The 22692-nt window shown below is 56.8% G+C and overlaps 1 protein-coding gene across 4 annotated transcripts; it reads right to left on the reverse strand.

The window, feature by feature from the left end:
- Window positions 1-2618: 2618 nt before the first annotated feature.
- On the reverse strand, window positions 2619-21214 carry Amz1 (archaelysin family metallopeptidase 1). Of its 4 annotated transcripts, none has more exons than XM_013521145.1 (7): window positions 20951-21214; window positions 12555-13072; window positions 11352-11519; window positions 7604-7750; window positions 7221-7390; window positions 6704-6880; window positions 2619-5276 (listed from the first exon to the last, which is right to left on the reverse strand). In XM_013521145.1, the coding sequence occupies exons 2-7, from the start codon at window positions 12856-12858 to the stop codon at window positions 4728-4730; spliced, it is 1515 nt and encodes a 504-aa protein (XP_013376599.1). In that variant the 5' UTR covers window positions 12859-13072; window positions 20951-21214; the 3' UTR covers window positions 2619-4727. The 4 variants fall into 4 exon arrangements, with proteins under 4 accessions (XP_013376599.1, XP_013376601.1, XP_013376598.1 ...); XM_013521147.1 differs by lacking the exon at window positions 20951-21214 and adding an exon at window positions 15007-15048 and having other exon boundaries at window positions 7604-7732; XM_013521144.1 differs by lacking the exon at window positions 20951-21214 and adding an exon at window positions 15007-15048.
- Window positions 21215-22692: the final 1478 nt, after the last annotated feature.

The following is a 22692-nucleotide window of genomic DNA, read 5'->3' on the forward strand; positions in this document are numbered from 1 at the left end:
TAATATGTATGCATGGAAAATCTGAGTAACAATGTATTCTGTGTACCCAAGTTACCTGCAGTCTCAGTACTTGGACTGGACAGTTAATGCTGCCACAGAGTCAGGCATGCTTCAGCTCATGTGGTCAGGCAAAGCTGTTCCCACTGAGCAGTCCGTCCTAGAGCCGGTGCTGCTGCCTTGAGGGAGTCTGACCCCACCTGGCAATCCTCCTTTGCCTTTTGCAGGTACGGCAGCTTGGGGTCCATGACAAGCTTTGGGCTTTGTCCTCAAGAGCCCCATGTAGAGCGATGCTTCTGGGTGCGGTGGGCCCATAGCAGGAGAGAGAACGCAGTTGGCCTTCAGACTGCCACCCACACCAGCCCCAGCAGCCTTCACTGTCACATCAGAAGGGACAGTGGCAGCTGGCATGCTGCTGCCCTGATGTCCACCAGGGGATCCCCTGCAGGCCTGGTGCGATATCAAGAGACCTGCCCTAGATCACTAGGGGGGACAGGAAGTGGCCTCTTCCTGGTACCATCTCAGGAAGACATCCTTTCACCTCCGCCCCTCCCTGCAACTTCTGCTGTCCACTGGAGACACTTGGAACACAGCTGGCGCCGTGCGCAACCTCCCTGCCATGACTTACAAGCCTCTGAACACCTTGCTGCAGACTTGAGCCCTGTGCCAGAGAAGCCTGGGTGAGGGCCACAACGGCTTGACAAGCCCAGGTGACACCAGCCTGGTTCTGGGTCAGTGCGACATTGGTGTCAGCAGCATGCCTGGGGATGGCATGGGGGTGGCCTCACTTGGGGGGGCTGGCTGGTCTCCAGTCTGGTTAATTTGTTGAGGCTGAGGTCCGCTCAGAGCAGGCCTGAGGTTGGATAGGGCTGGCTGCCGCAAGCCTCTGGGGGAGCAAGCCATTTGCAGCCCTGAGGTTGGATAGGGCTGGCTGCCGCAAGCCTCTGGGGGAGCAAGCCATTCGCAGCCCCCTCGGTGCGGCATCACCCCCGGGCACCAGCGACCCTGGACATTTCTCAGGAATGGTTGACTGAGGCTCGTTTTCACTTGCCTCTTCCCCTCAGTTACCGTGGTTTCTCGGCCGTGGAGGGGACGCTGTGAGCACTGGAAAAGGAGACAGCCATCACCACTTCACGGCTATCTGCATTTATTCTGCTTTCAAAGCCAGGTCTTCACAGCGAGGCGGGGCGTTTTCTCAGTTACTGGGCAGTGTGGACCTTTGACAGCCTGTTGTCCCGAGGGCCACAATCCTTGAGACAAGATCCCTGTGTGTGCAGTCACCCCACAGGGACCAAGCTAAAAGACTCAACAGAGGACCCCAGCCTCAGGAGCCACTGTCCCCCAAGCAGCAGCAGTGCCCTCCCCACCTGGCTGTCACCTCATGGGGAGCCCCATAGAAGGTACCTCTGTCCACCAAGGCCAGGTGCTGCCTCCAGGAGCCCTGCTGCACCATCTTTATGGGAAGGAACCATTCCGGTTGGGGACTTGCATCTTCTTACCAACAAATCCACGAAGCCCCAGCAGCTGTGGGCTTGGTTTTGGTTGGCGTCCTCACCTGGGTGCTGGCCGCTCATCCCACGTTCCTCATTCCGCCGTGGGCTTGGAGGTGTAGCAGCCACCACAGTTCCCGTTGGGCTCTGGAGCCCGGGGGGGCTCAGAGGGAGCAAATGGAGCCTGTGCTCAGCTCTGCGCTGCTGGGGCTCCGGAGGTGAGCGCCCCTGTCCACACTGGCTTCTGCAGGCATTACATGGGCTAATGGCATCTCCCTTGTGCTGTTGTTTTGAGAACGACAGCGATAGGTATAAAGTACCCCAGTACTTAGGAGGGCCCCACTGTTCTGACCTTCCTGAGCAGGTGTGGGGCCAGTAGCCAGTCTCAGAGGCCTGGTCATGCCTGCCGGCCTGTTAGGTCTGGATGGCACCTCGTCTTGGTACTCTGCACAGACCTTCTGTCGCTGGCACATTCTAGCAGCCCCTGGGAACTTCATGGGATCTAAATCTGGATCCTCAGCTTCACCATTAGCAGCTTGGCTAGGTGTAGGTTATGTGTGTGTGTGTGTGTGTGTGTGTGTGTGTGTGTGTCACTGAGCTCTGCCTTGATGTCTGCAGATAGGATTCACATACCACCCACCCTCACCCTTGCCCTTGCCCTTGCCCTGGAGAGAGCTCCAGGGCTGCTCATCCTCCTGCCCCGTGAGGTCTCCGGCACAGCAGCGGAGTGCTTCTCCTCCTGCTCTTCCTATGGGAGGCTGGGCTCCGGGTATGGGACTGCCAGACACAGGACCCATGCTCGTCACAGCCTGACTGAGACACAGGAGGCTCTCAGGAGGACCGCCAGACTGGATGACCTGTCCCTGTGGAGTCTCAACTGACGCAGAAATGAGGAAGCAATTAAACTGTGTGTGTTGCCATTTATCCCCCCTTGGCAGTTCTGGGATGGAACCCAGAGCCTCATGCATGTGAGGCAAGTGTTCTACCACTGCATGTTCCATCCCCAGCCTAATTTTGCCCAGTTTTTTAAGAAAGTTTTACACTCAGAGGCTAAAACAAGAGGATCACAAGTTCAAGCCCAACCTGAGCAACTTAGAACTTGACTCAAAATAAAAAGTTTTTAAGAGGGCTTGGGATGTAGCTCAGTGTGAAGGCCCTGGGTTTAATCCCCAGTATCACAAAAACGGAAAAGAAATTGAAAGCCCACATGGCCCCGCGCTCGCAGAGACCACCTTCTGTACGTCTTCTGTACATCTCGGCGCACAGCGGCGTCCTGCCTCAGGCTGCAGGACTTTAGGAAGATTTGGGAGACTCGGCTTTACTGACACAGTAGCACTCACTGTCACCTCCTCTGCCCTCCCATGCCACTCGTCCCCATTTGCTCTTTACTTGTCCTGGACAGAACCTAGGGCTGACGGGCAGGCAGAGAAGAAAAACATGGTTGTCCCTAAAGTTATGCTTTCAGAGCTCACCAATCTTTGAAAAGTCTATGGGTAAAAGGTTTTCCCTGATGCTACTACCTTCCACTCCCAATCTGCTCTGGGGAATCACAGGTGAGCGCCAAAGGCCTCGGGCTCAGGCAGACAGCGCTGAGGACGGGAGCCGTGTACCTGGCCCCATGTTCCTGGAGTGCTGTACCTTACCAGCTCTGCTTTATCTCATTCCAGTAATTCTTTCACAGAGGACAGAGGAAACTGAAAACGAGCAGACCATGGTGCAGGGCTGGAAGCCACAGCCAGGCCCCGCACCCCCACCCCCATGGGGCCCTGGGTCATAAATGGCCACCGCACTCATCGCCCATCTCCCACACACCGCCAGAATCTTGCCACCGCCCACTTGGGGGTACAGGCTATGTCCCCTCCCTGGGAACCCACAGAGGGCTCAGTGACTGCCCAGATGGGGAGCAGAAATGACACCCTGGAACTCCAAGCTGAGTCAGGAGGGCTACGCCCTGTAATAAGGAGGCCCAGGCCCCTGCCCCTGAACTGAAACCTGGGGTTCCGGCTGTGCTTGTGGCCACCTCCCCACCCCGCTCTGCCCAAACTGGATTCCCGGGCAGTGGTTATAGTTTGTTGGCAGCAACAGGCGTCTGGGTCTGGCCTTCCACTCTGCCGTGCTGCCCACTGCTGGCATCCCCTGGGGCTCACTTCTTAAAAGACCTGGCTTGTCACTGGCTCCCCTTCACCCTGTCCCAGTGACCTCCTGACGGTGGGGCAGTCTCGAGCCAGAACAGAGCAGGGACCCGATGAGGGGCCTGTGGAGCTGCTAAGCTGTGAGTCTCTCCTCTCCCTCTGCCCAGGCTGGACGTGGGGACCAGGACTACACCACCAGGCCCCTGTCAGGATCACAGGGAGGCATCAGTGCCCCTCCCCTGCCGGGTCCTGCTAATCTTATATTCCTACTGTGGCCTCAAAGCTGTCTGAGCTCCCCATCCAGCAGATGCACGAGCTGCTCTCAGCTCTTCTCAGGAGGGAAAGCCAAGGATTCTGCCACAGAAGCGTCTCTCCCTGTGACTCTGATACTGCAGGCTGGGACACCTATGATGACTGGCCACTTCGGGAACACAATTGAGTGTGTGCACGCAAGAGCTTCAAAATATGTGACACCGGAGTGAAGGGAGGCAGACAGCTCTACAGCTGTGATGGATTTTAACACCCCTCTGGAGGAACTGATAGAAGCAGACCACAGAACAAAATATCTATAAAGACGGATGAGCTGGACGCCCATCCCAGCCTTGGCCTAACTGGTATCAACAGTGTAGCCGCCTTTGTCAGAAAACTTCCCCCCAAATGTCACTGCAGTCTGTTTCCACCACTGCCAGTGACGGCATACAGAGGTCTCCCAGGACAACAAGTTCCTCTTCTTTCCCATCCTCAGCCCTGAAAACTAGATGCTCTCCTCTTGTGCAGCAGCTGTCGGAGAAACCACAGGCCCAGTGGGCCCTGGCTCCGCCCATGTAGCGATGCCTTGGAGTTCCAAGGACCGAACACTGCTCCAGCCACAGTACGTGACCATGCGTGTGGCCAGGGCACCACAGAAACAAACCATCGCTTCCCCCAGGAAGTGGGTGGGCAGCTGCCAAGCCCCTGGACGGTCACTAGGGCCCTGAGGGGGAAGGCTGAGGGTGCTGCACCACAGGTGCACATGGCCAGAGTGCACTCAGGGACCTAAGGTGCCCACAGGTGGCACCTGCTCAGCTTCTGGAAGGGAGCTTTCAACCCTGCAGGCCACTTCACTACACTACTGCTCCTCCCCCTCCCAGCGACAGGGGGAGGTCTCCACCTTGGAGACCCTGCGCACACTCAGGCGCCGTTTCAGGGAGGAGAACTTGTCCCCCAGGACCTTGCGCAGCCCCGCACTGTCCCTGCCACAGGGTCGGTCCTGCCTGGTGGCTGGGAGCTGCCCCGTGAACATTTCCCACGGCTCCAGGGCATCCACAGCCCTGTCTACCTGTGCCAGTTCCTCCTCAGCCACCTCCCGCTCCAGAGCCTCAATGCATGTGGCCAGCCACCGTCCGTGCTCTTCGATGGCCTCCATGGGGCCCCCAAGCCTTGGCAGCACCTCCGCGGCCTCCAGGGAGCTCAGCTCATCCTCTGGGCCCTCTAGGAAAGCATGACTCCACACGTCAGGTGTGCCAGGCTCTGAGAGGCTGGTGCCGGGCTCTGAGTCGCTCTCACAGCACATGCCTGAGTCAGCGCTGACAGGCAGGGTGGTCTCGGACACAGACGGCTCTCCGGCCTCCGGGCTGGGCCATGTCCCCGCTACTGCCTGAGTCCAAGTGTGGAGTCTCTGAGAGGGAGAAACATACCTGAGTCCTCTGCTTGGGCACTTGTCAGGGCCTCAGCTATCCTCAGATACCCTGGGGCCAGTATCAGGCTGGTGCCCCTTCTGCAGTGCCTCTGAGGCTGAGACTCCAGCCGTGCCTAAGCCAGATAGTCAAGCCCACATGAGTCCCCATGTGCAGGTGGGCAGGCCCATGGCCGCCCAGCAGGGACCCTGGACACTGGCAGATGGTACAAAGCAGAGCTTTTTCCAGCCAGGCCCCTGATGGCTCCAGTCCTCGGGTTGCCCCCGAATGGGGTCAGACGCTCCCTGTCACATCACTCCTAACTGTCCCCCAGTCTGTCCCCAGAGATGTGGCCACTGAACGCCGTGGAGAGTGTGGGTACAAATAAGGTACCACGCCCACCCCCTCGGGTCCCTGCTCCTCAGGGAGGAGGCAGGCAGCAGGATAGGTAAAGAAGTTCACGCTAGATAGTCGAACAGGACCCCAAATGATGGTCATAAAATGACAAGTCTCAATCTCCAGGCAGACCAGAGCCATCCATCATCACCCATTACACAGCTTCATGAAGACAGTGGCCTGTGCAGAGTGTCCCCCAGGTGGCAAGGGTCACCCCAGATGCCCCTCTGTGGACACCACTGAGTCACTGAGACACAGGCTCCCCAGCCCCTGAGCCTTGCTCTGAGATATTCCAGCTGCAGTTGTCCCTGCAGGGGGCGGCCCTGTGGTCCCGAGAAGAGCAGGGGCTTCCCAGAACCACGAGAGCTGAGTCATCAATACCACCAGGGTCCCGGAAACGTTTGGTCTCCCGAGAGGCGGGTCTCTGCCTTCACCAAAGACTTGTGCTTCCGGCCAAAGGGGCATTTAAAGAAAAGTGAGCCCTACTCGCCTTCGCACTCCGAACTCAGTAGAGTTCCTGAGTGTGGAAACAAATCTTCCTGCAGCTGTAAAGAAGGGGCTGGGGGCTGTGTGGCCAGGCTGCCTGCAGAGGGCAGCACCACCTCACCAAGTGCCCGTCGCGCTGGCCTAGGGTTGGGAGTGTCCCCTTCAGCCCCTCTGGGTGGCAGAAGCCACACCCCAAGGAAGTGGCTCCGGAGAAGGAAAAAGGAGGGCAGGTAGCAGCACTGATGCCCAGTAAGTGTCAGCCTCCAACTGGCTGAGATAGGAAACAGCCCCTCACAGGCTGAGTGCCCCCTGCACGAGGCAGCACAGCCAGCGACAGTTTCCCAGGCCCAGCAGGTGGCAGAGCTCATGGCAGGTCCTTACCCCAACACAGCCACAGTCCTGGACTCGCCCACGTGCCAGACCCCTGCTAAGGACTCCACCTGCTGCCAGGGAGACCAGTGAGGTCCAGAGGAGCGTGACACAGCACAGGCCTGCTCCTCCCCCGCTGACCCGAGTCACTGCATGCCGCAGCACGCGCTGTGCTCACCTTGTACCTGTCCAGGAGCTGGAAGCCCAGGACGTGCTGTAGCTTCCGCAGGCAGATGGGGCAAAGGTCCAGGGGCCACCGCAGGACTTCGTCCAGGCTGAGTGCCCCCTGCATGAGGCAGCGCAGCCAGCGACAGTTCCCCAGGCCCATCAGGTGGCAGAGCTCATGGCAGGTGACCTGGGAGGAGGGGACACCACCTTGCCCGGGCCTTCCACTCGTGACCCTGGAGACGTCGGAGCAGCCCTCCAGGAGCCCAACGCCCAGGGTGAGGCCAGACTACAGGAAGTGGTCCGAGTGCCCCTCCCAGGTGGCAAAAGGCCTGGGAGCCAGACAGACATGGAGTCAGAGCCCAACCTGCGACCTCATAGCTTTGTGGCCTTGGGCAAAACAATTGGCATCGCTGAGTCTCAGTTTCCTCGCTTTACGAGCATCTCCTTCAAAGTGAGACTGACCACGTAGAGCGCTTGTGGGATCTACTCACACACCCATGCCCTCCCATGCCCATGCCCATGCCCACCTTGCAGCACTGTACCATCCCCAGGGCGCTGAAGCATAGCCTCTGGCCACCATCCTGTAGCAGGACCTCAGGGCCATCCACCGCCGCCTCCACCGGGGCCAGTTCAGGAGCGCTGGGCGCCAGCTGCAAGAACTCCCCCGCAAACCGGGCAAAGCTGCAGATGCCCACCTCTAGGGAGAGGAAAGGGACTCAGGGGCAGCCTCAGCCTCAGGGGGCCCACAGTCCCTGCCCCCACCCCACCTTCTCTAACCGTGGCCAAGGAGGGGCCAAGCCTAGGGAGCAGCCCTTGCCCAGGAGCAAGACTGTGGACCTTGGGGCTGTTTCCAGGTGTGTGTCCCCCTCCCTAGCACCTTGGCCTTCTCATGAGGCTCCTCCCCACTCACCGTGCCCTGGAAGGAAGGTGCTAAAGGTGAAGCTCCAGGCCTCGCAGGGGTACAGATCTGACAATGTGAGGCCCAGCACGCACAGTGCGTCGTCCGGCTTGTTGTTCTTCAGGAAGGACAGGATGCCGTCTGCGGGGAAGGCAGGCGCTGGGAGGCAGGAGATAGCTGGGTCGCAGCTCCACCCAGGGCTCTGGGAAGGAAAACCTGTCTCCCTCCTCTCGTTCTGCCTGGGACCAACCCTTCCCAAGGCCAGGCACAAGCTAGCCATCTTGGGCATGTGAGACCTCAAGGCAGCTACAGGGGGTCAGGGAAATGTGGGTCCTCTAGGCAGTGACATCTCAGCTGTTTCCTCCACAGCCACCCCCAAGCTAAACTGGCAGGACTAAGATGCCCATTCACAGCCCAGGGCAGTTGCTGGAAAGGCATCCAGGCCAATGAGACGGTGTTAGGGAAATGCCGCCACAGGCACAGGAAGGGGCAGCTGCCGCGGCTACTGAATGAGTGGCCTGTGCAGAGTGTCCCCCAGGTGGCAAGGGTCACCCCAGATGCCCCTCTGTGGACACCACTGAGTCAGAGACACAGGCTCCCCAGCCCCTGAGCCTTGCTCTGAGATACTCCGGCTGCAGTTGTCCCTGCAGGAGGCGGCCCTGTGATCCCCAAAGATGCCCGTGTCCCAACCCCAGGCCCTGTGCACAGGTCACCTCACATGGCAAAAGGGACTGTGGGTGTGGATGGAGATGTCAAGCTCGGGATCATTCTGCTGTATCTGAGTGGGCCTCATAACCAGAGGGAGGTGGAGACCCGGCGGGACCAGGGTCAGAGAGAGGGCTGCGAGGTCCCAGGAAAGCCAGAGGAGGGTCTCGGTGCCTACAGAAGGGAAAAGCACCTCACAGGGAGAAGTACCTAAAAAGTGGGTGGTGGCTGCAGGAGCCTCGCCATAGAGGTTAAGGCAGAGGGTAGGCTACAGGGGTCAGTGACCTAGTAAAGGGAAGGCCTAGTCAGCTGGGTGGGAGGAAGGGGCAGAATCATCCCCGGCTGGCGTTTCCCTGACATAAAGAACCAGGCAGGAAGAGGCGGGGAAGCGGGCAAGGTCCTTGGGTCACGGTCCTGCATCCCTGGGAGGGTGTAGGTGGAAGGACACAAGGTAACAGTGCTGAGCCCTGAAGCCCAGTCTGGGGCAGACTGAGCTAAGAGCAGAACAAGCAGGACCCCTGGGTTCCCTGGCGCTCAGACAAGTTCACAGTCGGGGCGACAGGGACAGAGCGGCAGATGCCATGGGATGACAGAGGCCATGATTATGATCTGAGCTGTGGGTGACAGCCAAGTGCATTGCTGTCCAATGGAAACAGCACAAGCTACTCAAGTAACTTTGAACTTCCCTGATTTAACCTAAGATATCTAAAATGGTATTTTAACAGGTAATGGAATTTTAGGGTTGTGAGTTTCTATATTGTTTTTCCTTCTAAGTTTTCACATCCGGTATATGTTTTACATTCATTGCACATTTCAGACTGGCCACATTTTATACATCCAGTGGCCACTGCCCCGGACAGCACGGGTCTAGGGTGTGATCTTGGGAGACGAGTGGCTGAGATCTCAAGGACAGGTCGAGAAATTCTGGCTATGAACATGACGATGATGATGATAATGATTGTTACAGACTCAAATGTGCCCTCCAAAAAGAAGTCCTAACCCTTGCTACCTACAAATGTGACCTTATTTGGAAACAGGTTCTTGCAGATGTCACCAGTGTGGGACTGAAATCCAGCCTGACTGCTGGAAGAAAGAGACACAGGAAAAAGCCAGGGAAGACACGGGCGGAGATTGGGGTCTTGCATCTGCACTCCAGGGACTCCAAGGAACATGGAAGGAGGCCAACAAGGACCCTGTCTTGAACTTTCAGAGGGCATGGGGCTGCTGACACCTTGCTGTCAGCCTCCAGGACCATGAGGCAAGAGATTTCCATTGCGGGAGCCCCATAGTCTGTGGCGCTGTGTCAGAGGTAGACACAGAGCTCTAAGCCAAACCCACCTGAGCACAGCCCCACCCAGCTCAGCACCAGTGCAGAGCCCCCAGTGTCCAGGTAGCCTCTGAAGTGTGGGGTGACGGTGCCGGAGGTCTCTAAGCTACCTCAGTCACCCGACAGGCAGGACATAAGCACAGGCATAAGCCCCTCGTGTGGCGTAGAAGAGAGGGCCAGGAGGTCAGCCTCTGTCTGGGGCTAGATCCAGGGCAGGCTGTGCTGCGCCTGGGTCCCTTCTAGGCCCTGCAGGGTGTGGGCTGCGCCCAGCAAGCAGGCTTGTTCTCAGTGACCACATGTGAAGACTGGGACCTGGAGGAGCATGTCACTGGGGCGGACACCTCCACCCCAGCCTGGGAGTCCTGTTAACCCCAAAAATAGCACAGGTTGCTCCTGGTCAGGCAGGCTGGGGACCACAGCAGTGCTGCCACTGCCCTCGCCATCAAAGAGGAGGGCTGAGCACAGGACAGTGAGGAAGGAGGCCGTGAGGAATGCACACACCAAGACTCAGAACGGTATCTAACAATTACGCCCCGGTAAGCTTTAAATCAAGCAGGGATCTGCCAGGGAAGCGAACAGGAGAGGCCCGGACTAGATGTGATGGAGCTGCTAAGCGTGGTGGCGCACGCCTGTAATCCCAGCATTCAGGGGCCTGAGGCAGGAGGATCACTGTGAGTTCGAGGCCAGTCTAGGTTACACAGGGAGTTCAAGGCCAGCTTAAACTACATAGTGAGACCCTGCCTCAACCAATCAATCAATCAATCAGTGTGATGGAGCTGGGCTATTCCCAAACAGAAAGCAGGCAGGTTGACCCTAGTGACATCCCCACACACTGAAGAGGTTGCAGTCTATGCCCCTGAGGGTCACCAAGGAGCCACCCAGGAAAGTGTCACATTTTTATCCCAGCCAGAGCCTGGAAGAGGGAAGAGAAAATCCCATCTGCAGACAATGATCGTCCCAGGCCACAAATTACCCTAACAGGTAAACTAAGTTTTCAAAGAAGACATCAACAAATAATGAAAAATAGCACAAGTAAACAACTGAGACAAAGCCAGCAGGAAGAACTAACACTGTCCACAGCCAAGCCTGGGACCAGGCCACTGGGCCCAGCCCCAGAGCGGTGACACTGCTGAGCCGAGAAGGGGTCCACAGGAGCTGTGAAACAGAGACACACGGCCGAGAGGAGGAATCGGGGTGGGGAGGTGCCTGCAGAGGCGGAGGACCGCGGACTGAAACCCACACACTCAGAGCAGATGGGTGCGGAAGGAACAGCCAGGCTCCTACACGCGCAGCGAGCCCCAGTTGGAGAACAGGCACCGGCCCGGCGGCATTTGAGCGGCTGAGAGTTTCTCAGAACTGTGGCCAATACCAGCCCAGTGACTCCAGGCCCGATGTCAGCCTCTTCTTGCAACCTCCCTGCACGCACACCTGGGCGTCCTGTCCACCTAGAGCCCTGTGTGACAGCGCCTCTCAGCCGGCCCCATCCCAGCAGCCAGTGACCTGCAGGAGAAGGTGGGCCAGGGTCTGCAGTCCCCTACACAGACACACAGGCCTTTGCAAACAAGAGGCTAGAGAGCCGGCCTCCAGCAGCCGCTTCACCTCCTATGCCCGCTGCATACTGTTCCAGCTGGCCCTGAACCATGCAGTCTCCAGACACTTCAGTGTGGGAAAGGAACCCTTGTTTCCCCCACCTCTTCCTTCCACTGTACCTGCCCCGGCTTTACTCACCTGTATGCAGCTGCAGCCCGGCTGAGTCCCGGCGGGGGCGTGAGGAGCAGCGAATGGACTCAGCCGCCACCGAGGGCAGGCACTTGACCCGCAGGCCCAGGAAGAAGGCCTCGGCGCAGCTCCGCAGGCAGTCCAGCAGGGGGCAGCCCAGCGGCTCCTCACTTAGATCTGAAGGCAGAGAGGCCCCACTGCTCAGTGAACTACTGACAGGTGGGCGGACAGCGGGAGGGGGAAGTGGGGGGTGGGGACTAGTGTGCCCCATTCAGGCTGCAAAAGACCAGCCTGGCTGGCAGAAGGGCTGGCACCAATGTGGGCAAGGGAGGGACTCAGCTGCCACAGAGTAGGAGGACATAAGCCCAGACCAGGTGTGCAGACCAGTGTCTTCACCCCAGCCTGTCAGAAGTACAAGTCCCAGTCCAAACCCCACACTACAGCGAGGTACTGCTTGTCACCCAGCAGAGTGAGGAGACTGGAGCTATCTGCAGGACGCTGGTGAAAAGGGACTGGTCCCAGAAAGGTCTAAGCAGAGCCTGCAGGCTGCGGAGTGACAGAGAGCGAGACTCACAGTGCCCGCAGCACTCTGGTCGCTCATGGCAAGGAGGTGGCAACAGCTCATGGCAAGGAGGTGGCACTCCCAAGCCCGGTGCCACATTGTCCGCAGGGCCTTTCTGCCAGGCTGGGGCCACCTGCATGCTGAGGTCCCAGAGGCCAGCCTTCCCTTACCGCAACCCCAGCACCTGGCTGAGCTGTTCTCTCAGCCTTTGGCCCCCAGTGTCCCTAGTCTCTGCCAGACAGAGTCCTAGACTCCAGCAGCCACACTGGGGTCCCCACCATTCTCAGCCCAGCATCTCCCAGTATCATACCAGGTTCAAATCCTGCCTCTGCCAATACTGGTCAGGGAACCTCTCCCAGCCCGTTTCCCCACCTGTGAAATGAGCTGATCTAACAACCCAAGAGGAAGTAGCCTTGTACAGCATGGAGCCTGGGGTGGTGCTGGTTTCAAGAGATGTGGCTTGGACCCTGCATACCTGGGCCACGCAGCACCCATAGGTCAAATGGGCCTGTAGCCCAGGCTTTCCAACCGTGTCAGAGGTGGACAGCGGAAGGACTCCAGGCCTCCCTGCCCACCGCAAATCCTGAGCCACCCACCCCACCCCAGCCCCCACTCCTGGGCAGTGCCAGGCTGGCCCTGGCCCTCTGTACCTATGGGCTGCAGGTAAATGTGCTTCCGTGCCAGACTCTGTAGGCGGTGTGGCAGGGTGGCGTGGAAGGTAGCAAAGTCCTCAGGGGCCTCAGGGCGGCTCAGGAGCCAGTCGAAGGCTGAGTAGATGAGCAGCGGATGGAAGAGGGTCCTGTGTGGGTTGTAGGCCTCAGCCAGGAACAGCCGCTCTGCCAGGGAGAAGGCGGCAGCATAGCACTGCTGCAGTCCTGCGTCGCTGGAGACCAGGGCATCCCGCAGCACGCGAGGCCCGAAGCTGAACTCCTGGGCCGGCCTACAGGGCAGCATGGCAGGCAGGCGGGGCCTGGCCACTTCCGGGAGCCCCTGTTGCTGCCCATGAGCCGTCCTGGGGACAGCCAGGGTCTCCTATGGAACTGTCCCTCAGGGTGATAGGCAGGGCTCTTGGGGGCCACCAGTGGGCGTGTGGGGCACAGCTCTGTCTTGCGCTGCACCTCCTCAGCACATCGAGGGGAGGCATGGGCACCTCCAGGCCTGCCAGCACCTGTGGGGTAGACAGAGGTGCCACTGTCACTGCTGGGCATATGCAAGGCTGTGGCAACCACAGAGAAAAAGGGCAGATTTCCTGGGGCCTGGCGTCTGTGTCCTAGGACCCAGCTCTGCCCCCAGCCCAGGCAGAGAAACTACTTCCCCTTCCCTCAAAGGCTGGGTCCTTAATCCAGAATTGAGCAGGGGAGCCTGTCTTCCGCCGATAGAGAGCTGCTTCCAAGGTCCTCAAGCAAGGCTCTCAACCCTCCCCTGAGCCCTCGGGAGGAAGGGACATAAGAAGACAACACCACCATTTGCACAGCGCCCCTGCAAAGCCAGCGGGGACCCTCCAGGCAGGACATCAGAAACTGCTCTCCACTTCATGACTGCAAAACGGCCTCCATCACAGGGGCATCCACCTCAGCTTCCTGTGGGAACCCCCAGGAGGCAAGGGTGGGGGAGGAAAGCCACCTCAACAGCCCCCAGACCCAGTAGTTTCCGGGCACATGAGTGTGAGGGGTCAGAGACACAATGAAGTAGCAGGGCTGGCCTGGCTGTCAGCCGCTACAGCCTGAACTAGAGTGATGCAGAGAAGCAAGGAGAGCGTTGGAACCGCTGGGATGGCCAGGCGGGGCGAGGAGACGGGGCACTGTGCTACAAACCAGAGTTGGGGTGGCACTGTGCTCATCAGAAACACACCTGAGAAGCTGCAGGGGAGCACCTGGCCCTGCCCACGGGCTGCTTGGCTTGCCTTTATGTCCTGTGCAGACGATATTGATGGGAATCGGCTTGGAGGGGTGGTAAGGAGCAGAGATAAAGGAAGGGGCAGTGAGGGGGGGAAACAGGTGTGAGGGTGCAGACAAGAGTCAGAGGGGCAGGAAACGAATCAGGACCAACAACACATGGGCCAGGGACACTCATCCCAGGAGGCCCAGCCCGGCCTGCACAACAGCTTCCTCAAAGGGCCCTGAGCTTGGGGCCTCGCAGCCCCACCAGAAAACCAGCAGTGGAGAGAACGTCAAGCTCTACATGCTCTTCAGCTAACCCTAACTTAAAGTAGGAACCTGCAAAATATGTTTATATACAAGGTACCGTCTAAATATATGGTGTTGAAATAATTAATTACAGTAAAAGACATTACCATGAATCCCCCTCAAAGGCCTCCCGCTCATTTCAAACACACAGAAGTGTTCTTGCCACTTTCTGAAGCAGTTCTGGAAGTCCTCTTTCATGAGAGTCTTTACAGGGTGTGATTAAAACTACCATCAGTACTGATGCTGGGTGCCATCCAATGGAAAGGCAGGCTCATAAAAACATGACAGCGTGTCCTCATCCACCTCATTCACTGGATCTGGCCCTGAACAACTCTGGATCTTCCCCAAAGTCAAAACGACCGTGACAGGGAAACGTTTTGAATCAATTCAAGACATCAAGCCAGCCACAATGGTGCAACTGAAGACGCAAAAGAGGGCTTCCAGAACTGCTTAGGAAAGTGGCAAGAGTGACGGGCTGTGTGTGCTTGAGGTGAGGGGAAGGATTCTGAAGGGGACTCATGACAATGTGTCTTTTACAGTAATTTTTTAAATTAAATATTCACCATATTTTGAAATCACACCTCGTATACTCAGGCACATGTTACTGTAATGTGTGCACATATAAACCCATAATCTTTTTTCCAAAACATAGCACTGGAGTAAAGGAGGGAAGGAGTTGGCCTTGAATTTTCATCAAGATCCCGCCCACCTAGTAAAGTTTATGCTTTCTCTCTCTCTCTCTCTCTCTCTCTCTCTATATATATATATATATATATATATATATACCAATAAAATTTGCAATATTTGCAAAATTTTTTAAACAAATCATATTTTTGCTTAGCATGTTATGGACATTTTCTAAAAGTCTTAAACAATCTATAAAAACACCACTGTCACTGGGCGTGGTGGCACACACCTGCAATCCCAGCACTCGAGAGGTTAAAACAGGAGGATCGCCATGAGTTCAAGTCCAGTCTGGGATACACAGTCAGTTCAAGGCCAGCCGGAACTACATAACAAGACCCTGTCTCAAAAAATAAAACAAACAAAAAAAACATTGTCAGTGGCTACCCCCAAATGCCGTGACCCTCATCTTTGTAAAGCAGTCCCTTTCTATGTCCTCTGAAAGGATCCCAGAGGGGGAAAGACCACATGCAGCTGTTTAGAGCATCTTGTTTTGTAACACCAAATCACTTCCGGGAAAGGTCACATCCACCCGTGTACAGTCCAGCAGCAAATAAAAAGAACTACCAAGGTCGCCAAACCTGCTAGGTCCCAGGCAGAGCTTCGCCATGTTAACACCCAGACCCGAGGTACACGTTCCAGGAGGATGAAATCAAGGGGGGTAGACCAAGCCACACCACACATGAGAATGACATGGGAGAATGGCACATGCCTATGATCCCAGCACTCTAAGAGGCTGAGGTGGGAGGAACAAAAGCTGGAGTGCAATTTGGACAACTTAATGATTTAGCAAGACCCTGTCTCAAAATTTAAAAAGGGCTGGGGATGTAGCTCAGTGCTAAGGCCCTGGGTTCAACCCCCAGTACAGAAAACCAAAACCAAAACAATCACGTGGGAGCAGAACACACCAATTTCCCAGCACCGTGATCCCTACTGCTGGGAGTACTTGGGTTTGCAACCACATGCCCACCACCAGACACCAGGGAAGGGCTCGCTCCAGGTCCCATCTGGGGCACTTTTGCTATGGGATGTACAACCTGGTCCTGATGTGGATGGAAAACCCCACTAGAACCTCCAATGGGGGAGAGGATGAAACCTCCCCTGCATCGGGAAAGGCCATGGGGTGGGGGTGGGGCTTCCCAGAGAACTGAGGAAAAGCAGTGAGAAACTGAATTTCCATGGAGATCCCTCCCAACGAGACCGTGAGCTGAATTTCCAAAGATGTCTGGGCAGGGTCCCAGCGCAGGAGGACACTCAGGTTTGTCTGCTTCATTTATTCATTCATTCGACCTGTAGCTACTGCATTAGAACTCACCAAAGAAACGACCAACAGGAGGGGAAAAGGTGTGTATATGTGTATTTATCTACATATATGATTGGTGGTGAGGAACCGGTCCCATGATAGCAGGAGAATTCTCTACCTATGTCTCAAGTTGGAGCTCCAGAAAGCTGGTGGTGAAATTCAGCGTGGAGAAGGGTGAATCCCTCCAACCTCTGCCCTTTGCTCTATCCAGGCCTCCACGTGGTTGAGAGGTACCTGCCCTCATAGGGGAGGGCAGTCTGCTTTACTGTATCCCCCATCCTAATGCTAATGTCATCAGCAACACTGCTCACCTCTGCCACACCAAGAAGCAGAGTTTCAGGGTTACCTCATGCTTCCTGCACTGCACAGGGTCTCAAGAATGGGAGCTGAAGTTTCCTGCCGAGTCTTCCCCCTTGGCATGGCTCTTTGCATACCCAGAGCCCCAACCCAGGAAGTGGATCCGTAAGATTAACTGTCACAGTCACCAAGTGCTGACTACACCAAAGTCTCTGTAGTGACCTTGGCCAACACACGGGGGCAAAACGAATAGGCTCTTGGCCTGGCAAAGCTTAGATTCTATGAGTAGAGAGGCGATGGTAAAAGCATTGTAACTAAATAATGTGCAAAGCTGGGCAGGGTGATGCACAACTATAATATACGCACTCTAGGAGGCTGAGGCAAGAGGATCGTTAAGTGTGAGCCCAGCCAAGGAAACTTAGTGAGACCCTGTCTCAAATTAAAAAACAAAAAAGGGCTGGGGATGGTGCTCAGTATGAAGGTCCTGGGTTCAATCCCCAATACTAGAAGTTCTACAAACGTGGATCTGAGGGACAGTGCTGAGCTGGGAGTCAGGATCTTAGTGAACTGTGCAACACTGGGTGGGTGGCTCTCCCTCTCTGAACCTCAGTCCATTTTTTTGTGTGTGTGTGCTTTGGATTGAACCCAGCACTGAGCTACATTCAGCTACACTGAGCTCAGCCCTTCTTATTTTATTTTGAGACAGGGTCTTACTAAGTTGCCCAGGCTGGGCAGGAACTTTCAGTCCTCCTGCCTCAGCCTCCTGAGTAGCTGGGATTACAGGCTCTGAAAAAAAGCAATGTGCAAATCAGCTGGAAAGTGACAGATGCTAGTGCAAAGAAAAGAGAAAGAGCGCCATGGCAAGAGGCTGTGGGGGTCACCTAGCAGCTCAGGAGGCGAGGAAGAAGCAAGTGTCCCAGAAGAGGAAGTGCCTGCAAAGCGCAACCCCCCCCCCACAGACAGCCTGGTGGGTACCAGGGACACAGGGGCATCCAGGAGGCCAGTGTGGCTGGCATGCCTGAGGGAAAGAGCCAGGGCCCGGTCAGGGAGCGTGGGCTGTCTTAGGAACACTGGCCTCACTCTGGGGGTGGTAGAGCTGCTGCTGGGCTCTGAGTGCAGGGTTGCAAGCAGCTCTGGGAAGCCTAGCCATCCCCTAGGGCAGCAACCCCAGCCAGCCCCAGGTATGGTCAGTGGGCTGTGATCTCAGAAAACCCCTGAAGCCCAAACATCCTCAACCTCAGCTGGGAGTCTGACATGAACTTGGCCCTCTAACCCCACTGTGCCTCAGTGTCCTCCCAGCAAACCTTCTGCCTTCCCTTCTCAGAGCCCAGCCGAGCCCAGCAGGGGGAGGAGGTGCCCAGGCACAAGGCCTACAAGCTGTCCCCAGCACCTGCCTCCTCCTGCCTCTCACCAGCCTATTTTGGTCTCTTGATGCTGGGCACAGCACCCACTTCCAAACACCTCACTCAGCCCAGACCTTCTGTCATGAACACCAACCCCCAGCAGAAGGCAGGCATGGGCCTCCATGCTCGGCCATCTTTGCATGATTCCCCAGTGCTGCAGCCAGCCCTGAACCACCTTCCTGGACTTGGGAAAGGCAGCTTCAGCTTCTCCCTTTCCAAGTGGTCTGCACCATAGCTTCCCAGAGGAAGGGAACTGAGATAGACTGGATATTCGCAAATGGTCTGAACAGCCCTGGGTGATGTCCTTCTTCTACATCTTGTAAAGTCCCCAAGGGCACTTTTTGATCTGACCTTGGTAGCCCTGACATGTGATTACCAGCAATCACCCATCTCATAACTGCAAAGACAGAGCCTGTAATCCCAGCTACTCAGGAGGCTGAGGCAGGAGAACTGAAAGTTCCCGCCCAGCCTGGGCAACTTAGTAAGACCCTGTCTCAAAATAAAATAAGAAGGGCTGAGCTCAGTGTAGCTGAATGTAGTTCAGCGCTGGGTTCAATCCGAAGCACACACACAAAAAAAATGGACTGAGGTTCAGAGAGGGAGAGCCACCCACCCAGTGTTGCACAGTTCACTAAGATCCTGACTCCCAACTCAGCACTGTCCCTCAGATCCACACTTGTAGAACTTCTACCTATAGACTCCTCCCCTCCCCCCATTAGCACTTACAGACCCTTGCCAGGTCTTCACTGCCAACACACACTCCTACCCCAGGTAAAGCCTCAGAAATTGAGAAATGTTTTCTTTTTACCAAAAGTTTGCTGGTTCCAGTTGTGTCTGTCCCAAGTGTGAACGGACTCAAAACGCCGGCTTCAGGCCCATCTCAGCTGATGGAAGCCCAAACCCCATAGCCAGAGGAAGGTCCACAGCAGTGTGCAAGGAGGGGCCATCAAGGACAGATTCACATTGTCCAAATCAGCTAGAGACCCTCGGTCGTGCATCTGTATAGCTGGGCAGATCCTGGTGCTGAAGTTCTCCATGTTCTGGTTTTAGAGCCCCTTTTATTTATTTATTTTTTTTTTGGTTTTTCTCCGGTACCGGGAACCGAACTCACGACCTTGCGCTTGCCAGGCAGGCGCTTTGCCGCTGAGCTAAATCCCCAGCCCTAGAGCCCCTTTTAAAGCAGTGGGAAATCACAGGGACCTTTCCTCTAGGCTGGTTTTATCTATCAATATTCTCCATGCCTGAGCCTAAAACCAAAAAATGCAGGAATCCCAAGACCATGAAGTCCCCTCCACCAGCCCCTGGAAAACCCCACAGTAGCTCCTGAAGGAAAGGAAATGGCAGGTGACCAAGTAGTGCCACCGTGGGAATTGTAACCTTATGCGTCCCCCGCAGGGTCTCAAGAATGAGGGTTGTAGCTTTCTGCCCAGTCTTCATTCCTGGGATGGCTCTTCACACACCCACAGCAGCATGAGCACCCAGGTGCCAGAGACAAAGCACCATAGCAGCTACCGTGCAAAGCACCGGAGACCAGGTCAGGGCTCAGAGTGGTGGGAGCCCAGCTCCAAACGGCTGGGTGGAGCTCAGAGGGCCATGAGAGGTGGGTCTGAAAGCAGCCACCTCCCAACACAGCCTAGAGGATGGCTTGAGAGGTTATAAGTCAGGCAGAAGAGTGCACAAGTCCCTCTGTCCCTCCCTATGTCCCTGGGTCCCCCACACGGATGTCCGCCTAGATAACATTCCTCTGGAGAAGCCTGGGTGGCCACACTCATGTTCCTGGGTCATTAGGGGAATTCCCACCCTCAGCTGCCACCTAAGTCCTTCCACCCTGTCCAACATTTCTGCCCGAGGCTAGAGGGGACACTGTGTCCCCAGCAGAGAAGGGGTCAGGCAGGGACTCACACCCCCTGCCAAGGAGCAGGAGCTGTAGTTAACAGTGGGGACAGCTCCTGGCCTTCTCTGCCACCTACCAACCCATCATCTCAGTTGTGGTCACTGCTCTAAAAGAAACCTCCAGAACTGGAGCCATGGCTGTGGTCTGGGGCCTGCCACAGTCTGCCCCATGCCCCTCAGCTATCCTCATGACAGCAGCTGCTGTGCCCAACAGCATACGATGCTCTGCCCATGTCACTAAAGCCTTTAGATCTCACAGAGGCGAAGGTGCCACTATGTGTCAGACAGGGAAACAGAGGCTCAGAGACGTTAAATGATTTAGCCACGGTCACACACAGCTGGGAGGCAGCAGGGCCTGGTTGCCATGCTGTGTCCCACTCTGGAACCCCTAGCATGCTGAGGGGACTCTAGACCGAGCCTCTCTAACAAGCAGGGTTGTAACCTGGCCCCTTTCCAAAGTAGTACTTTCCTGCCCAGGGGCCCCTCCCACCTCCCTGCCTGGGGAGGGTGCGTCCTTGTCCACGCTCTTCCTTCCCAGGAGGGTCTGCCACTCTGACAAGGGCAGCCTGATCTACTGGGTGACAGAGGTCAGCAGCCCAGCGCCAGGCACTTGTCCTCCCCCACCTGGCCAGACAGAGGCCGGCCCCTGGGCAAGAATCATGCTCATTCTTCTGGTTCTCAATGCGCTGTGCAAATGCCAGGCAGCTGCAGCCACGCGCTATTCATTACTAGCTCTGGGTCTGCAGAGACGCACGTGTGGCCCGGATTCACAATGGTCAGAAGGTCTCCGCTGTCTGGGAAGAGACCCCAAGGGCTCAGACCACACCGACAAAGCCCCCCGTCGGACCCTGGTTTTCCAGTTGCTTTACCAACCCCAAATCCACCCCACACAGTTTCCTTCCTTGGCAGGGAAGGGCGCACAGCACTGGTCAGACCCCCCCGGGATGGTGCTGAAGTTTGGTTCGGCCTCTCCGGGGCTCTGCTGATGCGCATGCTGTCCTACCTTCCCCAGGCGAGGGTACCTGGCCTCGGGGAAGCCCCCTCCCCACACACAGGCTGCCGAGGACCCCTGCGGCCTGAGATTCTCTGCGTCTCCCCTCCCTGAGATCCTGCACCACTCTGGGCTTCCCCGCTGCCCGCTCCCTTTGGGACTCAGCTCCCCAAGTCCCTGTCCCAGCGCGCCCTCTGCGTCTGTCCCCAGCGCCGCCCCGCCCACCCCTTCACAGGTCCCCTCCTGGTCTCGGCCCCACCCCCAACACCGGGCCTCCCGCAGCCCCTACCTCGCCGCCCCGCGCGCTCTCCGGAGCCACCCGAGGGCAGCCTTGGGCTGGGAAGACCCGAGAGGTCCCTCGTGACGTCAGCCCACGGGGCAGGGACGAGGCGGGACCGAGGAAAGTGCCTAAGAGAGGAAGGGACGAAGAGGAGGACCTGCGTGAGGAGCCGCACTGAGGGGGCACCCCCACGTTCCCAGAAAAGCCCCCGGGGAGGGGCCTGAGAGCTTAAAGCCAAGTAAATCCAGCTGCCTGGATTCACCCCTAGCTGAGACAGGTGAGCTGTCTGGAGTGCTGGAGCACTTTCTAACATCCATTAAACCCCCTTGCTGCAGGGCTGGAACAGGGATAGAGAGCTGATGAGCAGGTGGCCCCCGAGGAAAGTGAATGTGTCAGCGTTGGGAGGGAGACAGACAGAGGGAGTATGCGGTCGTGCCCTTGGGTTCCTGCAGAGGGGAAGGGACATCCATTAATTCAGGTGGCAAACAGCACCACTTCTGTGCCAGGTTAGGAACAGGAAGGGTGGGCGATGGGGACACTACCCTGTCCCCCAGATCCCTGATGTGGGCAGGAAGAACTTGGGGTCCTGCCTGCCCCCCACACACCCTGCTGGGTTGGGGATATGTGCTCAGAGGGAGCTTCCTCCATGTGTCCCTGTGGCTCTGGGAGGTGGGAGTCACTCCCCGATGGCCTCCACTGTCCTCTGCTGGCTAACGGGAGGAGGTTTCTGCCCACTTCCTGGCATCACTGGGGTGCTGGCCAGAGTAGGGGGCTCAGTGATTGGGACACAGGAAGAGGGCCAGGAGTCTCAGCTAGTCAGCAGGCTCTTCTTAGCTGCAGCTGGCGCCGGTGAGGCCCGGCACCCCCAAGACCAGCTGGAGCATGGTCCTGGACCCCTGCCAGCCACCCCCAGCTGGGGCACACTATGTGCCCCCCCTTGAGGCGAAGGTGACATCTGGCTCCAGTGAGGGCCTTAGACCTTTCCCCAGCTGCCCTTTAGGACAAAGCTTCCTTCCTCCAGGCCCTGGATCGCCCACCCACCCTGCCTCATTCTGCAGAACCGCCTCTGCGCGTGGCTGATGGGTGCGTCACCACCACTCTCCAGCCACCGCAAAAGAGCTTTCCTTAGGCCTTAAAAAATGAGAACAGTAATTCTCTACTGTAGACAATCTGGGACCTTTGGAAAAATAGAAAAACTGAAGACCCCGTCATCCATTCTCTCCTAACTTCAGCCACTCTCCTGATTTCTTGCCAGACAGCCATCCAGTGTTTTTTCCTCCACATTCAAATTTTTTTTTCCTGCACTGGGGATAGAACCCATAACCTCATGCATGCAAGGCAAGGGCTCTACCACTGAGGCACAGCCCGCTCCTTGCATCCCACTCCTTGGGGTCCTGCCTGCCCCCACCACACCCTGCTGGGTCGGGGATATGTGCTCAGAGGGAGCTTCCTTCATGTGTCCTTGTGGTTCTGGAGGTGGGAGGCTTCCACTGTCCTCTGCTGGCTAACAGGAGGTTTCTACCCCCTTCCTGGCATCACTAGGGGTACTGGCCAAAGTAGAGGGCTCAGTGTCCCCAGAGAGCATGGGGCAGTACTTTATTTATTTGCAGTATTGAGGGTTGAACCCAGAGCCTTCATCCTAAACTACATCCCTGGCTCTTTCTCTTTTTCTTTTTCTTTTCTTTTCTTTTTTTTTTTTTTGAAACAGGGTCTTGCTGTGTTGCTAAATTGCCAAGGCTGGACTTGAATTA

The sequence above is a fragment of the Chinchilla lanigera genome, unplaced genomic scaffold (genome assembly GCF_000276665.1).
Source record: "Chinchilla lanigera isolate Chin_1 unplaced genomic scaffold, ChiLan1.0 scaffold00059, whole genome shotgun sequence".
Taxonomy (NCBI): Eukaryota; Metazoa; Chordata; class Mammalia; order Rodentia; family Chinchillidae; genus Chinchilla; species Chinchilla lanigera.

What these genes read in the sequence shown, in the direction of transcription:
- Amz1 (XM_013521145.1), bottom strand. Translation starts at nt 12,858, where the DNA reads ATGCTGCCCTGTAGGCCGGCCCAGGAGTTCAGCTTCGGGCCTCGCGTG. An exon ending in CATTTACCTGCAGCCCATAG is followed by an intron (nt 11,520 to 12,554) that starts GTACAGAGGGCC and finishes CTCTGCCTTCAG; the next exon opens with ATCTAAGTGAGGAGCCGCTG. An exon ending in GGATGGTACAGTGCTGCAAG is followed by an intron (nt 6,881 to 7,220) that starts GTGGGCATGGGC and finishes CCCTCCTCCCAG; the next exon opens with GTCACCTGCCATGAGCTCTG.